The following is an 18466-nucleotide window of genomic DNA, read 5'->3' on the forward strand; positions in this document are numbered from 1 at the left end:
TTATCCTCGGAGGCAGCAGATGATGGCTCACGTGCTTGGGCCCCTGTCACCCCTGTGGGAAACCCTGGCTTTAACCTGGCCCATTCCTGGCTGTTGAATGTGCAGACAGAAGATATTTCTCTCTCTCTCTCTCTCTCTCTCTCTCTCCCCTCCACTTTCCTCTCTGTCACTCTGCCTTTCAAGGATATGAAAATAAACAGTTTTTTAAATAATATGCAATTATCTGGCCTTGTTCTAAACTTTCCTGGTTGCACTGCTTCAAAGTTGCTTCCTCTTGTCTACCTTTATTTTGCTTCTCTTTGACTGATGGCTTTAAGCATGTATATGAGATTGTGGTGGTAGCATTGTTTAATGTCTCTTCACCTTCCTCACGCTAGTTAACGTCTTCCAATAGTTGGTTCAAAGGTTACCTGCTAGGAGAATCCCCCCTCTCATCCTCACCTCCACCGAGACTCTGCTGAGCAGTCTTTTCTCTCCCAGAAACTTCACGCGTGCCTCTATTGACACATGGGATACTAGCCACTCGGTTATCTGCCTTTCCGACTAGAATACTAGTTTCTCCTAGACAGAGACTCCTACTTCAGTTGTACATCTCCGCCCTCCCCATCTTATACTTTTCTTTCCCTATACTTCATGTCCCTTAGATATAGCCTGGAACCTAGAACAAATCTGGTTTTTGGTAAACAATCATCAAATAAACGAAGTCAAAGACTGGAAAGACATGAAATAAAGGAAGTCCAGTTTAAAGTCAGGTGGGTTTGACAGGAGTTAAAGATATGAGATATCTGGGGATGGCGCTGAGGGCAGGGCCTCCCTCTGTGGCACTGACATCCCATATGAGTTCCGGTTCATGTCCTGGATCCTCCTCTTCCAAATCAGCTCTCTGCTTTAGGTCTGGTAAAGCAGTGGATGATGGTCCAAATGCTTGGGCTCCTGCAACCACATGGGAGACCTGGAGGAAGCTCCTGGCTCCTGTCTTCAGATCATTGGCTCAGCTCCAGCCATTTGGGGAGTAAACCAATGGATGGAAGACGTCTCTCTGTCTATCCCTTCCTCTGACTCTCAAATAAATGAATAAAATTTTTTAAAAGAAAAAGATATGAGAAATCTGATAAACTGGAGTCTATCCAAACATGACATTTTGGTGGTGCCATCTTGCATACCTCCATGTGATAACCTCTCAAAATGGGACTATCCTCTTTCCTGCAGTTGTTCTTTATCTGTTAGAAACTTCAAGATTTATCATCATGTCAACTATCATCCTTGATCCTTTTCTTGGTTTTCAATGTTTCTGTTAAAACTTTAGTAACAAGGGGGCCAGTGCTGTTGCATAGTAGGTAAAGCCGCTGCCTACAGTGCCAGCATCCCATATGGGAGCTGGTTTGAGTCCTGGCTGCTCCACTTCCAATCCAGCTCTCTGCTATTGCCTGGGAAGGCAGTAGAAGATGGTTCAAGTCCTCGGGCCCCTGCACCTGTGTGGGAGACCCAGAAGAAGCTCTCCTGGCTCCTGGCTTCAGATTGGTGCAGCTCTGGCCATTATAGCCAATTGAGGAGTGAACCAGCAGATGGAAGACCTCTCTTTCTCTCTCTCTCTCTCTCTCTCTCTCTCTCTGCCTTTCCTTCTCTCTGTGTAACTCTGATTTTCAAATAAATAAATAAATCTTAAAAAAAAAAAAAAACTTTAGCAACCAGAAGTGACACATCACTGCAGATGTGATCTGACAAGGAGAGAGTAGGGTAAGATATTATCTCTCTTGCTCTTGGCAAAATGCTTCTGACGTAGAGCCCAAGATATATTAAAATGGATTACAGCAAATATGACTTGCACTAAGCTCATACTGAATTTACCTTCAACTTAACAGCTTTGAACAGCTGTCAAACCAGAATTCTAATATCCAGACTTAGTCTAATTGATTTTGAACCTGTATTTTATCTTTGAAATTTCAATTTTCAGGCTTATTATTCAGTCAATATTAATAATTTGGATTTGACTATGCAATACAACATAAGCTTTCTCTCTTCCAGTTACATAATTTACAAATTTGATAGGCATGATATATTCATTTACATATATGTAGTGATAAACATTTTGAAAATATTAGATCAAAAGATAGACTCTTATGGATGACCACAAAGAGTTGCTTGCATTTCAAGGTGAAATATTTATCAGTGCAGTTTGGGCGTTTTTCTGGTTCCATATCTCTCAAACTGAAGGTAAAACCCCTGGGTGCAAGTTATACATATTAGGAATTATACAAAGCTTTAGAACACATGAAAGGCATATTTTAGACATATCATATCATGCAAAGATTTGATTGATAGTTCTAAGAATATTAATTTTTGCTTGAATAGTGGGGAAATACAACTAAATAATAGGCAAATTATTTCAGGCATGATTTTCAATTTTATAGAAAATCATGTTATAGTTTCTGAGAGTAATTATTAGACATTTAAATATTTTCATTTTTTCCCCTAAGTCCAGATTGTTTATTATCTTGTGCTCTCAAGGAGCCCACTGGTAAAACTCGTGAGTGGCACCAATCTATTCTGACCTTTCAATAACTTCAAAAAGTTTTTCACAAGGAATTCTGTCAAGCAGCAAATAGAATTCAGCAAACAATATATATATATAATAGTCTCCCAATCTACAAAACCTGTCTAAGAGGGCTGGGTTTGTAAGTGTTTATTCTTAAATTGTCTTATTTTAACTACCATCAAATCATTTATTTGATAAAATATTCAATAGCTCTCTAAATGGACATGCTTAGTATACTAAACTCTGATTGTCAGAATATCTTCTCCTTTCCTTTGAAAATTTGGACAATATATTGATCTCATATTTTGGTCCTTTTCCCAAGTATTCCTCTAGTATTTCTAAGTTACGATATTGCAATTACATCTGCTTGCCAGGCATGTTGATTTACTCTTCTTTTATTGACTTTAACTCTAATCTTACCAATTTAAATATTACTTTGTTTTTGACAGAGAAAACAAAATCCAAAGGATTTGAATGTTTCTGTTTTCTCTCCATTAGCAGACAAGCTGATATCAGTTTCAGGAAGCAGTCAATGGATGACTTCTTTTTCATTCTACATATTGCTAAAAACACTATTTCCCTTTATATTTGTCTTGCAACTTTAGCTAATCCTGGATTCAGTCTGTCTGGCACAAATTTAAGTTTGTGAAACTTGTTCTCTGTTCTTTCTAAATGTCATCTCCCTTCCTTGTACATTAAAATAGGTACCAGCCCAAAGAGGTCTACATGGGCCCACTGCACCCTCTTCTGCTCTCTTAACATTGATTAACACAATTTTGTAGTTGAGTTTCTGTTTTTAGAGTTCACTAGAGTCATATTTACATACTTTTATGTTTTCTGAAAATTTTTAATTGCACCCATCTGAATTCTAAGGTATAAGTCTGTCTGCAGTCACATTTATTTGTGTTGTTTTTATAGATTCCAAGTTGTAAGACCGATTTCTCCTAGGGAATTCCCTACTTCCAAATTATCAGTCAGTGGTATACTATTGATCAGAATTTAATCAAAAATACCAATTTATTATTTTTCTTTCTCAAAATTCAGTGAGATGAAGATTTTCATCAAGATTAGTCTATTTATCAATTGTTGTGCTTTTAGTGGAATAGTTTAAATTCAAGAGCCCCACCTTCCAACCCTTAATTATATAAAGCTTCTTGCATAAAAGTTTCTATCAATTTTATTTTTATATGTTAAATATTTAGCCAAATTCTATCACATGTAACGAAAATTAATGTGTAACAAATCCTTGAAGAAAGAGCAATTGTTTGGCTTTCTTCCACCTGTTAGTTTGTGGGGACTACGATAAAGATATGCTATAATGCATCAGGTGTATTGTGTGCCACAGAGATAAAATATCCGACTTCAAGGATCTCATTAACTGAATGGAAGGACCAAGCAAAAAGGCAGATGTGCTTTAAAATACTTCATACTGTCCCTAAATGACATAGTCAATAATTTTCAAGTTTTTACTTCACTTCCTGCTACTTCTTTTGATAGGAACAGTCTTCAATATGTCATAATTTTCTAAATCAAAATCCTTCTATGTTTTCTCCATTTAGAATTCTATCCCTTTTCAATTAGTTATACTCATGACCTGTCAATATGCAAAAGTGGCCTATTATCAGCATATCAGTAGGCGTGGCACTAAAATCTAAACAGGCTTTCCTAAGGCTTCAGAAGTGTTTGCTTGATCATTGCTTTCTCCTTAATTCACTGAAACTCATAAATATGCACAGAGGTGCAAAGCATTGTGATACATGATGGGGGAAATGTTAGAGAAGTACAATATAGGATTTTATGGTGCCAGATCTGGAGAGGGCCCTTTTCTTAGGAGTTTAAAATCCAGTAGGGAGCAGAAAGTTCCATGGGTAATGATCCTGGAGCCATGTTGCCCATTTCAATGCTAATAAATGTGAAGAAATGGTTGGATAAATATTAGTTCATCTTAAGAAAATTCAAAGGTGTTTAATGATAGGGAGCTTGTGGGGTTCTACTTCCAAAGGAAAAATCATTTAGGAAACTAACTGCCTCTAACTACCAAAATGCTTTCCACAGTAAAAATGTTAAAGGAACAGGGTTCTAAAATATATCATGTCTTTCTGGCATCAAAAATTGATCATGACATCAATCATTGCGGGTGTCTCAGGGTTATTGTTTAAATATTCACTAACATGCTAGCATTATCCAACAGTGATACCCTGGGCCAAAATTATGAACAGTGCCACACTGATGAGCCCCACACTAACATGAGTTAGAGTATCTGACCGATTCTTCACTTCCTATTTCTTGCCCTGCTCAACAAGGCTCCCCCATGGCTCCCTGCTGTGGTTGGTGTGTCTGCTTTCCATGTAACACCCCGTTGACATTGAAGGATCTGCAGTAAAAAGAAGGGGAAAAGGGATCTGACCAGGTTTTCCTCAAGAAAAAGAAATAGGCACCAGGTGGAGTACTTACAGAGATTCTCATGAGTAAGGCACCAGGTGGAGTACTTACAGAGATTCTCATGAGTAAGCAACAGGGGTTCAGTGTTCTCTACTCTGCTGTTCAGAGATTTTATTTGCTTGCTTTCAATTCTTTATTGTATTCTTGATGGTGAAACTTTCAGCACCATCCTATCCGAGCTGCACGGGAGTATATCACACTGTAGCATTTTTGCATTTCTAAACTGTTTTTTGGCACTGGTTCTTCAAACTAAAGACTAATCTTTTAAAAAACAATATAAATAGCTATGTCCTTTGTATGCAAAAACGGCCTGCAAATTTAATAGCTTAAAAATTTGGAGTCTGGCACTAGGAATAGCAATCACAGAAGAAATGCTGTGGATGTACTTTCTTAGAAATAATCTTTACTTGGTATATTTTTATTGAGCAAGAAGACTTTTTTTTCTATAATGGGATCAAAAAAGATCAAAACCCGGTTCTTAGTATTCTCCAACAGACTTAGGAGACTGCTGGAGGAGGAGAAATGTTCAGAAATGGCAAGCAAGTACAATGCTGAATCCACTGTAACTCAGAAAGCTCTCTCAGCAATTGCCCAACAAAGCACTCTGCAGAAATACCCGGCGTGTAGAGTATACCTCCATGTTCTGAGCGAACGGGTCCTTGGGATCACACAGTGTGGAAGATATCCGATGGTTGCCACGGAAACATCGCTGACTTATATTCTGGGGGACGGGGAATGTCTGCCGAATAATTGTTAACCTTCCGATTGACCTTCTGACAAGTTCTTGTACATCCATATCATTTATTTCCTATAAGACGAGAAATGAAAGAATGACAAGTGTTTTAACCCAGTAACAGAACCACAAAATCAGTATGCTGATATTTGGAAATGTTAAGGAATTCTGTCACATTACTATGTTGGCTTACTGCCTTCATACATATCCAAATGAAAACAACACGTGCTATTGAAATGACCCACCCATTTGGAGTTGTTGTCTATGCTTTATATTAGATACAGTAATTCCTAAATAATTCTAACCAGAGGAATTGACTTAAATATGCTTAATTAAAGTAAGTTTATAATGAACTCTGTGGAAAAGTATAGATGTGGTCAAATATTGAAAAAAGCCACAAAATATGTTAGATTTAAAATTCAGTCCTTATGATCATTATGAAATACATATTTTTTTAAAATAAAGTAACACCTGCCATTAGCTTTTTCCAGTGTAATATCAGGAATTCTGTTTCATTAGGGCTCGATGTGCCATGAAAAATGGGTTTATTCAGTAGTTAGTATCATTTCACTGGTTACCAAAAACTCTGTCTGGCAAAGAGCTGCTCACTTTTTAATTCTCTGTGATCTATTCACAAAGTAAAATTAAACAGTTGTCTGTCAATTCCATTTTAAGCCCTAAAATTAACCAGAAGCATTCAAAAGTTAATTAGTATTAGTAATGTTATTATATATCTTTAATTTTTTAAATTTCATTTTAATTACTTTTCAACAGATTTAATGTGGTTTGAGGTACAGTTCTAAGAACATAATGATATTCCCTTCCTCCCTCTTACTCTAACCTTCCTTCCTTCACCTTTTCTTTTAAGTTATTGAGATAACATAATTTAAATTTACATTACAGTAAAAAGGCTTAATACTTTGCCAAATAATAAATTTAACAAGCAAAAAGACTCCAGTGGGAATTCAGACAACCAGTATAAACAATAATTGAATGAAAAAAAAATGACCATTTCACCCATATACAGTAGATTTGAAAGTAATCACAGATCATTAAATTTATAACAGTATAATCATTGGCTTCACAAAGGTACAAAATAAAGTTTTACAGAACTATATTTGCAGCAATATGGATACACACAGACATTTCTTTATTTTTTTTCTTTTGTTTTTGTTTGTTTTTACAATTTAGCTCCCACATATAAGGGAGAACATGTGGCACTTCTCTCTCAATTTTAAAAAAAATTTCAGAAGTTGTATAGCAGAAACTTTCATCTAAAATTCAGTAGAGATCCATACCATTTATTTCACAATAATAACTAAGTTGTGTTATATATGTGGTTATTTTTCCTTAGTAATGCTAAAATTTTTCAACATTTTATCAAGCAGTAAACTAGAGTAAAAATGTATATTTAATAAGTGCATACTATATGTTTTGCAAAGTGCCAAATACAATATCAGCATCTCATTTTCTGCGGACATTGAATGACACTGACCCACATGGTCTTTATTCTTAGTTTATAACTAAAGAGACAGGGAGATTCCACGATCTTCATTCAAAATACTCTGCACTCAAAAGATGAATTTTTAAATGACCACAAAAGAGATACCCTCTGAAGTAATTACACATGAAGTACACATTTTCCTACAGGAATTATTTACATAAATATTTATGAATGAAAGGAATTGAGATTATAAAGATATATCATTTCAATACTTAATAGCCTCATGATTCTACAAGAAACAATAAAGTCACCTCTCACCAGTAAAATACTTTAAGAGGACTGTTTTCAAACCATTAAAAGGAGGGGATACTTTTTATAGGTGCCCAAAACTGAAGTTCTCAGGTGCCTCAATAACTCCAGTGTACCTGAAGACATGCCAATTTGAATTGAGTATATTTTGTCTATTATTATTTGGGAAAGGGGAAAGAAAGTAATTTTCTGGACGGAAAGTATCCGCCATCCTGAATGAGAATAACAGACAGTCTGTCTCAAAAAAAGTTCACTTGCAATTTTAGTTTTGACACATGATCTCAAAAACAGTTTGATAGTGGTAGGAAAACTTGATCAGGCCGTTACTTTATATTTACAGAACTTTACTTCTGCATTTTGCAAGGCATATTTCAAAAGCAGCAGCTGCAACATTATATAAATGCTGAAAGACAAGTGATCACTTAATCTGGAAGGAGATTCTTTGGAAGGAAAATAAAGACCATAAGTAAAATTCTGCATTAAAACGTGACACCATCATACACTCTATAAGGATGTACAGTTTTAAAGCTCTGAGTTTTAAGAGTAACATATAAACTGTAAGATTTTTTGAAATAACCATGTGAAGAACTAGCACTCTCTCCTGAGCCTCCAGCACCACCAATCTGTGCTAAGACAAACAGAACTTTTCTGAGCTTCAAAGAAGTTTAAGACTCTGTACTATAGGGGCGGATGCTGTGGCATAGTGGGCTAAGCTTCTGCTTGTGGTGCCAGCACCCCATATGGGCACCGGTTCGTGTCCCAGCTGCTCCTCTTCTGATCTAGCTCTCTGCTATGGCCTGGGAAAGCAGTCAAGATGGCCCAAGTGCTTGGACCCTAGAATCCACGTAGTAGACCTGGAAGAGGTTTCTGGTTCTTGGCTTCAGATTAGCCTGGCTCCAGTCATTGTGGCCATTTGTGGAGTGAATCAGAGGATGGAAGACCTTTCTGTCTGTCTCTCCTTCTCTCTGTCCATAGTTCTACCTCTCAAATAAAAAAAATAAAACCTTAAAAAAATAATCTGAACTAGAAAATTATTTGTCATTCTTGTAGTCTTTATTTGATTGAATATATTTATGAATAGAATTAATGTTGCAATAAAAATGAACAAACATGTCTTTATATGGTCTTCTTCCCACAAACTAATTGACTTGGCTAATCAAAAATTCATTTAATGATATATCAATAATCAATGAATAGGAATATGTCCAAGAAAATTTGAAGATGTCCAAGAAAATTTTTACTTTCCTCTAATAGTTTCTTGGGGTTGTTTCTGAACTGTATACAACCAAAAGAGGAAGGGAACAATAAAACACTTGCTGGGGATGCAGCTCAGTCCAGAAATCACCACTTCCCAGGACAAATCCTTTGGGAGAACTGAGTAAGTCCCAAATCCGTGTGCTGATCAGCTTACACTACATGACTAGACACTCAGGGAAAGGAAAACTCTCACAACCCTTTAACTCAGATGCCAAATTAGACCATATACACTATTCCAGAAAAATAGTTTCCTACTTCCCCTTTTCACCACCCCCTTTGTCATTCTTCTACCTCTTAGCATCTAACAAAATTCTTAGCTCATGGTAGGTCTTCAATAAGTGCTGATATTAAAATTTTTCTGGGGGCTACCAATGTGGCATAGCGTGTAAAGGTGCTGCCTGCAGTATGGACTGCTCCACTTCCGATTTAGTCTCTACTAATGTGCTTGGGCCCTGTACCCATGTTGGAGACAGGGAAGAAGTTCCCGGCTCTTGACTTCAGATCAGCCCAGCTCCAACCATTGTGTCCATTTGGGGACTAATCCAGCAGATGTTTGAGCTTTGTCTTTGTCTCTCTGTCTCTCTGTAACTCTGCCTTACAAGCAAATAAATAAATCTTTTTAAAAAATTTTTTTTCTGAGTGAAAGAATGAAGGACAAGATTTTATCAATTCATCTTCTAAAGATTAATACCTAAAATTTTAATTCACTGGGATGCCTTAAAATATTAAACAATTCAAAATAAACTTTCATGATCGGATTAATCCATCTAGTATACGGCATAGTTGGCAAATATGTTTTTTCTAGTATGTCAATAGTCTTCCTTCTTGAACAATGACAACCTTTGATGTTTCCATGAAGTTAAATGTTAACATGAGACAATTATTCAAACTTTATGTTGAAATGATTTGGACAACATCAACGGTAGGTCATGTACCAACAGAAAGAGGAATGGAATGGTGAGTTTCTGTTCAACAGGTTATTACTGAGCAGTTTAATTCACCACTGAATTAGACAACTGAAAACATCCATTATGCATATACACTTTTTTTTTTTTTGACAGGCAGAATGGACAGTGAGAGAGAGAGAGACAGAGAAAAAGCTCTTCCTTTTGCCGTTGGTTCACCCTCCAATGGCTGCCTCAGCCGGCGCGCTGCGGGCGGTGCACCGCACTGATCCAAAGCCAGGAGCCAGGTGCTTCTCCTGGTCTCCCATGGGGTGCAGGGCCCAAGCACCTGGGCCATCTTCCACTGCCCTCCTGGGCCACAGCAGAGAGCTGGCCTGGAAGAGGGACAACCGGGACAGAATCCGGCGCCTCAACCGGGACTAGAACCCCGTGTGCTGGCGCCGCTAGGCGGAGGATTAGCCTGTTGAGCCGTGGCGCCGGCCGTGTATACACTTTTTAAACCTCAAGGAAAATCTCCTAAATCAACAACTTCCTCTTTAATCGCAGTAATCAGCGGATGATAATGGGTTGAAGTATTTTTAAAAGAAATCAACAAAATCAGATGAGGACATCAAAGGACAAGTTGAGTACTATCAGGGAACAGAAAGGCACATAAAGCCTGATGCTTTCTGTAGCTCTAAATAGTGCATATCTTCTTGTCTCAATTTCCAACTTTTGTAAAACTTAAATAAAGTGCTAGTCCATCTGCTTTAGGGCCCTGAAGGGATTCGCAATACTTATATGGAAAGGCTGTTCTGAGCTGATCCACTGATTGCAGGGGGAAGATAAATACCATCACTAAGTACTAACATATGATTGATTGCACCGTATGAGCTAGCACAGCCTCTCATTATTACAGCACACTTAATGCAAATGAAAAAAATATATTGTTTTCAAGTTCTGCATCAATTTATGTCATGATGCACAATGCCAACTTTGATTTATAGTTGCTCTCTAAAAAACTATTGGTGCAATAAGATTAAATAAATGTTTGCAACCCATTTTAAAATTAGTAACAAAATAATAGCTGCACAAACCAAACTAGACAGATTCACGTTCTCTTTCTTCCACTGAAATGGGCACTTACATGTTGTTGGGAGTTTCTGTGTTACTTTTAGAGTTTATTTGCTTCCTAGCAAATTTGAGAAATTCCTGTTTTTTTTTTCTCTTATGGAAACTAGATTAAAATACAATTCATCTTATAAACAACTATTTAAATGAAAAGTATATAAGAACAGGATGAGCGTCAAGTTTCTGGAGGCTATGTCAAAGAACATAAAGCGGCTGAGTGGACTCATGTGGAAATGAAATGGCTGAACTTGAATTTTTTTTTCTCATGTTATCTTTTCTTATGGGAAAAAATTCAGAAAATACATTCATTCTCTGACTTTGAACCTAGTTTAATAAAACTAATATCCAGAGAATCAGCATCAGGAGGAGATGGCATTCTCTGAAAGAGATATGAGAGGGGACTGCAGCAGCCAGTGTCACTGGTGAGATTGCCTGAGGTAGAACCTTGCAGACCACATGGATTTTAAATGTGGCCTGGAGCAACAGCAGAGGGCATGGTATCCACCTAAGCTCATGAAGCCTGCTTCCCATCACCCCAACAATGGCTCCCAGCGAATAGCAGGGAATAAGCGCCATCTTGAAAGGCAAGTGTAAGCCGCCGCGGCTTGTGCACATGTGACTAGGGTATTTAATCTAAGAAATAAATTTGCGATCCCCACTATTTTGAGTCTGCCCAGGAAGGCTGGCAGGGAGCAGGGCACCCACTTAAACCTTTGAGGCACTCCCTTCCCCTGTATATCACTGGTGCCTGTACTCAAACTGCCAAGGCAGAACACTGACAGGCAGCTGGCTCTGGGGAAGCCTCAGCTCTCTCCATGAATGGAGGACGCTTGCAAGGCTAAGAGTGGATCTACTGCTCTCTGTGACTGTGGGAGTCCTGTACACGATGACTGTGGGAATTCTGTGACTGTACGATATGGCATGGAGTATAGCTGTGTCTCTGGGCAATTAATGTGTCTGGCTTCTGAGGCTCAGATTTCACTAGAGTGCCTGGGGCGGATCATTGCAGAGTGTTCTGTGCTCACACTGAATTTGCACATTCTTTGTGTGATTCTTGCAAATGCCTGGGTGGGTGGACAGCCACTATGTGCTTGCCCTGAGCATTGATCATCTTAGCAGAGAGCAGGTGAGACACTGATCATATAAGCTGATGTTATCATACCCTCCACGCTGCTGACAACAGAGGAGATCTACCACACCCAATGAGGGTGTCACCCTGGACTGTTGTATGGTACTCAAGCACTGACCAGCACTTCCTGGACCCACCAAGGACACACCTCTGAATATCCACTGAAGGATGAGACACTCCACTAAACCAGAGGCATATTTTAAAATAAAGGCCATCAGAGGAGAAAATCAACAGTAGTTCCACAAATGCATGTAGAAATGCAAGATGCAAGAAAAAGGAAGACAATATGACTCTCACAAAGGAACACAACAACTTCAATAGTAGAATGTGAAGTTGAAGAGATTGATGAAATTCCTGAAAAAAAAAATTAAAAAGAATGATCATAGGATTACTCAAAAGCAATGAGAAGCAAATCTATGAATTAAAGAAATCAATACATGACATGAATGAATAATTTTCCTGTGATATATATATATATATATTGAAGAAAAATTAAACCAAAATATTAGAAAGGAATGATTCAATTTGTCAAATAAAAAATACAGTAGAAAGCCTTAATCACAGACTTTGTGAGGCAAAAGAAAGAATACCCCAGCTGGGGCTGGCAAAGTGGTACAGTAGGCTAAGGCTCCACCAGCAACACAGTATCCCCTGTGGGCATGGGTTCATGTTGGCTGCTCCTATTCTTATCCAGCTGTATGCTTATTACCTGAGAAAGCAGTGGAAGATGGCCCAAGTGGTTGGGCCCCTGTATGCGTGCAGTAGACCCTGAAGAAACTCTTGGCTTCTGGCTTCAGAACACCCCTACTCCAGCCATTGTGGTCAATTGGGGAGTGAACCAGTGGATGGAAGACCTTTCTCTCTATCTCTCCCTCTGTTTTCTCTGTAACTCTGCTTTACAAGTAAATAAATAAAAACTTTTAAAGAAAAGAATATGTGAGCCAGGGGAAAAATCTTTGAAAAATATTTGTCAGACAAGAAAAAAATAAATTAGAAAAGTTAAAAACAGAATTGGAGGTTTATGAGATACTATCAGATGACTTAACATACAGGTCTTAAGAGTTCATGAAAGTGTAGAAAAAGAGCATGGAGCAGAAGGCCTATTCAGTGAAGTCCTATTCCTTTCCTAATTTGTAGAAAGAAAAGGAAACCCAACTACATTAAGCACACAGAACTCCTTAAAGACATCACCAGAAAATATCTTCAACATAAAACATTTAGTTAAAACTTCCCACCAAAAAAACATAAAGAAAAGATTCTGAAATGTGCATGAAAGTTATGTCAGATTAACCTCAGAGGATGTCCAATTAGACTGACAGCTGATTTCTCATTACAAACCGTACAGTCTAGGAGAGAATGGAGACATAGTATAAGACTTCAAAGAAAAACACTGACAATCCAGAATATTGTACACTACAGTGTTCTTATTTGTGAATAAAGACCATTCATAACAAACAGAAATTGAAGGATTTGCCACTACTTGTCAAGCATTACAAATGATACTTAAGTATGTGCTACACACAGAAACACAGAAAGATAGGCATCATTATGAAAGAATGTGAAGGCAGAAAAACTCGTAATAAAAGAACAAAGGAAATCTAAAGTAAACAATAGAAATATTTATGGAAAAATAGAAGGGCAAAGTCATTACTTATTAATAAGAACTTGGAATGTAAATGGTCTACATTCTCAAGTTAAAAAAATAAATACTGGCTGACTGGATTAAAAAATCTATTTGTTGCCTGCAAGAAATACATCTCACCAACAAAGATAAATGCAGAGGAGTAGTCATCCTACTATCAGACAAAATAGACTTTATCACCAATATTGTTAAAAGGAACAAAGAGGGACATTATGTAATGATTAAAAGCTCAATTCAATAAGAAGTTGTGAATCTCCTAAATGTATATGCATCCAATGCCAGAGTGCCTGGCTATTTAAAAACAGTGGTGATGGATCTAAAGTGAGACACAGATTCAAATATAATAATAATGGGGGACTTCAAACCCCACTTTCATCAGTGGACAGATCATCTAGACAAAATGTCAACAGAGAAACAATAGAACTAATCTGCACTATGGAACAAATGGACCTAACTGATACCTACAAGATTTAATTGCACCCTTGCAGAATACACATTCTTCTCATTAGTACATGGAACTGTCTCTTGAATTGACCATATGCTGGGCCATAAAGCAAGTCTCAGCAAATTAAAAAAAAATTGGAATCATACCATGCATCTTCTCTAACCACATTGGAATGAGATTAACAACTTAAGCAACCCAGAAAATGTGCAAACCCATGGAGACTGAACAACATGCTCCTAAATGAACAGTGGATTAGCGAAGAAATCAAATGGGAAATAAAATATTCCTGGGAATTAATGAAAATGACAATACAACATATAAAAACCTATGTGATATGGCAAAAGCAATGTTGAGAGGGAAGTTTATAGCAATAAGTACCAACATCAAAAAATTGGAAAGACATCAAATAAATGACCTAGCAATGCAGTTCAAGGTTCTAGAAAAACAGGAACAAACCAAAACCAAAATTAGTAGGAGGAAATAAATAATTATAGAATAAACAAAATTAAAATAAAAAATATCAGTGAAATTAAGAGCTGATTTTTTGAAAAAATAAACAAAATTGATAAATATTGACCAACAAACTAAAAAAATAAGTTAGGAGAATGAAATTAATAAAATCAGAGATAAAAAAGGAGCTGTTACAATGGATACCACAGAAATAAAAATGAATCATCATGAATTCATACAGCTATATGCCAACAAACTTGAAAATCTAGAAAAAAATGATAGATTTATGAACACATAAAATCTACCAAAATTGAATCATGAAGACATAGAAAACCTTAATAGTCCATTAACCAAAATAGAGACTAATCAGTAATAAAGACCCTCCAAACAAAGAAAAGCCCAGGACCAGAGACTTCACTACAAAATTCTACCAAACTATTAAATAAGAACTAGTTCCAATTCTTCTCAAACTATTCAAAATAATTGAAAGGAAGGGGATCCTCCCCAAATCCCTTTCATGAGCCAGTGTCTCCTTAATTCCAAAATCAGAAAAAGATGCAACAAAGAGAGAACTGTAGACTAATATCCCTGATGAACATAGACACAAAAATTCTCAACAAAATAGTAGCTAATCAAATCCAACAGCACATCAGAAATATCATTCATTCAGACCAAGTGGGATTCATCCCTGATATGCAAGAATAGTTCAACATATGTACATCAATAAATGTGACACATCACATTGACAAATTGAAGAATAAGAGCCATATGATTATCTCAATAGGTGCAGAGAAAGCATTAGAGAAAATACAACATCCTTTCATGATAAAAACCTGAAGCAAACTGGGTATCTAAGGAACATACATCAACACAATCAAGGCAAAAGATGACAAACCCAAGCCAGCATCATAATGAATGGGGAAAAGCTGGAAGCATTTCCACTGAGATCCAGAACCAGACAAGGATGTCCACTTTTATCATTGCTATTCAATATAGTTCTGAAAGTTTTAGCCAGAGTCTTTATGCAAGAACAGAAATCAAAAGGATACACATTGTGGCCAGAGTGCTGTTTAGGACATCTGCCATTCTATGGATCTGCTGTGTATCTCACTTCCCATGTTGGATCGTTCTCTCCCTTTTTTATTCTATCAGCTAGTATTTGCAGACACTATTCTTGTTTATGTGATCCCTTTGGTTCTTAGTCCTATCATTATGATCAATTGTGAACAGAAATTGATCACTGGGACTAGTGAGGTGGCATTGGTACATGCCACCTTGATGGGATTGAATTGGAATCCCCTGGTATGTTTCTAACTCTACCGTTTGAGGTAAGTTAGCTTGAGCATCAGCCCTTAAGGCATGCGGATCCGGCTGAAAAGCCCATGAGAGTATTTCAGGCATGGAAAGCTAAGACACTCTGGGGAAAAAAAAAAAAAAAACCTAAATGAAAGATCTCCGCGAGTGAGATCCCAATGGAAAGAATAGGTCATCAAAGAAGGAGGTACCTTTCTCTGAAGGGAGGAGAAAACTTCCACTTTGACCATGGCCTTGTCTAAATATGATCAGAGTCAGTGAACTCAGGGGGCTTCCATAGCCTTGGCAGCTCATGACAAGGGCCTAGGGTGATTACTGAGGCCATAAACAAGAGTGTCAATTTGTTAAGTCAACAACAGGAGTCACTGTGCACTTACCCCTCATGTAGGATCTCTGCCCTTGGTGTGCTGTACATTGAGATTTAATGCTATAACTAGTACTCAAACAGTATTTTTCACTTTATGTTTCTGTGTGGGAGCAAACTGTTGAAATATTTACTTAATGTATGCTAAATTGATCTTCTGTATATAAAGATAATCGAAAATGAATCTTGATGTTTATGGAAGGGGGGAGGGAGAGGGAAAGGGGAGGGTTGCGGGTGGGAGGGACATTATGGGGGGGAAGCCATTGTAATCCATAAGCTGTTCTTTGGAAATTTATATTCATTAAATAAAAGTTAAAAAAATTTTAAAAAAAAGGATACACATTGTAAAGGAAGAAATTAAATTATCCTTATTTGCAGATGATATAATCCTATATATAGGGAAACCAAAAGACTCTACTAAGAAACTATTGATAGTTTAGTAAAGTTGCAGATATAAAATCAACACACAAAGATAAATAGTCTTTTTATACACAGACAATGCCATGGCCAAGAAAGAACTTGTAATGTCAGTACCATTCACAATAGTCACAAAAAATTTTAATATCTTGGAATAAATTTTTCCAAAGAGGTGAAGATCTCTATGATGAAAATTATAAAACATTAAAGAAATAAATAGAAGACACAAAAAATAGAGAAATCTTCCATGTTCATGGATTGGAAGAATTAATGTCATTGAAACGAATTTACAGATTCATGGTGATCCCAATCACAATACTAAATGACATTTTTTTTTAGATCTAGAAGAAACAATGCTATAATACAAAAGGAAATACAAGAGACCCTAAATATTTAAGGCAATCACAAAAAAACAAAATCTAAGTCAGAGGCATCACAATACCAGCTTTCAAGATATACCACCAGGCAGTTTTAGTCAAATCATCCTGGTACTGGCACAAAAATAGACTTGTAAACCAATGGAACAGAATAGAAACACCAGAAGTTAATCCACACATCTACAACCAACTAATCCTTGACCAAGGAGCTGAAATCAATCCCAGCAACTAATGATGCTGGGAAAATTGTATCTATACATGCAAAAATATTACACAAGACCTCTACTTTATACCTTACACAAAAATCAACTCATAAGGGATGATGGATCTAAATCTATGACCTGATAACATCAAATTACTAGAGGAGAACATTGGGCCAACTCTGCAAGATATTGGCACAGGCAAAGACTTCTTGGAAAAGACCCCAGAAACACAAGAATAAAAGAAAAATATACAAATGGGACTATATCAAATGAAAAAGCTTCCATACTGCAAAGGAAACACTCAACAAAGTTAAAAGGTAACTGATAGAATGGGAGAAATTATTTGCAAACTTTGCAACTGATAAGGGTTTAATATCCAGTATCTAGAAAGAGCTCAAGAAACTCAACAACAACAAAACCAACAATCTAGTTAAGAAAAGACTTGAACAGGTATTTCTCAAAGGATGAAATTCAAATGGCCAACAGACACACGAAAAAATGCTCAGGATTACTAGCCATCAGAGAAATGCAAATGAAAACCGCAATGAAGTTTCACCTCACCCCAGTTAGAATGATTATGATACAGAAATCAACACACAATAAATGCAGGGAAGGATGTTGGGGGGAGGTACCCTAATACACTGTTGGTGGGAATGTAAACTAATATAACCATTGTGGAAGACGTTATGGAGATTCCTCAGAAATCTGAAAAGAGACCTACCATATGACTCAGCCATCCCACTCCTGGGAATTTACCCAAACAAAATGAAATCAGCATATGAAAGAATTATCTGTACCCTCATGTTTATTGTTGCTCAATTCAGAATAGTTAAGACATGGAATCAACCCAGATGTCCATTAACCTATGACTGGATAAAGAAAATAATGTGTTTTATATACACTGTGGAATATTACTCAGCTGTAAAAAAGAATGAAATCCTATCTTTTGCAACAAAATGGATACAACTGGAAACCATTATACTTAGTGAAATAAGCCAGTCCCCAAAAAACAAATACCATATGTTTTCTCTGATCTGTGGTAACTAATAGGCTACCAAAACATTTAATATATATGAGCAAAATTCACATTTTCAGATCTGATTATTGTTTATAGCCCTTGTCTCTACTGTTGAGGAATAGTGTTTTTTGTTTTTTCTTCTAACTATTTGTTAAATTCTTTACTTAGTGGAGAGTTAAGCTGAGGATTACAAACAAAATAAAGTGAAATTATGTCATTGTCAAAATTAGAAGAAAGAATAATAAAGGAATGAGACAGGAGAGTGGGAGCATGGGCAGGAGGGAGAGTAGGGTGGGAAGTATCACTATACTCCTAAGTCTTGTATAAATGAAATACATGAAATTTGTTCACCTTATATAAAAAATCATTTC

The 18466-nt window shown here is 36.9% G+C and overlaps 1 protein-coding gene across 4 annotated transcripts in view; it reads right to left on the reverse strand.

Moving 5' to 3' along the window:
- Positions 1–18466, reverse strand: part of GRID2 (glutamate ionotropic receptor delta type subunit 2) — a 1616513-nt gene that overhangs the window by 642745 nt on the left and 955302 nt on the right. For all 4 annotated transcript variants that reach the window (XM_051819556.2, XM_051819557.2, XM_002716957.5 and 1 more), the window contains one exon: positions 5613–5786. In XM_051819556.2, coding sequence (XP_051675516.1) covers positions 5613–5786 — 174 coding nt within the window. The remainder of the gene's footprint in view (positions 1–5612; positions 5787–18466) is intronic.

Source organism: Oryctolagus cuniculus, chromosome 8 (assembly GCF_964237555.1).
Source record: "Oryctolagus cuniculus chromosome 8, mOryCun1.1, whole genome shotgun sequence".
NCBI classification, from domain to species: Eukaryota; Metazoa; Chordata; class Mammalia; order Lagomorpha; family Leporidae; genus Oryctolagus; species Oryctolagus cuniculus.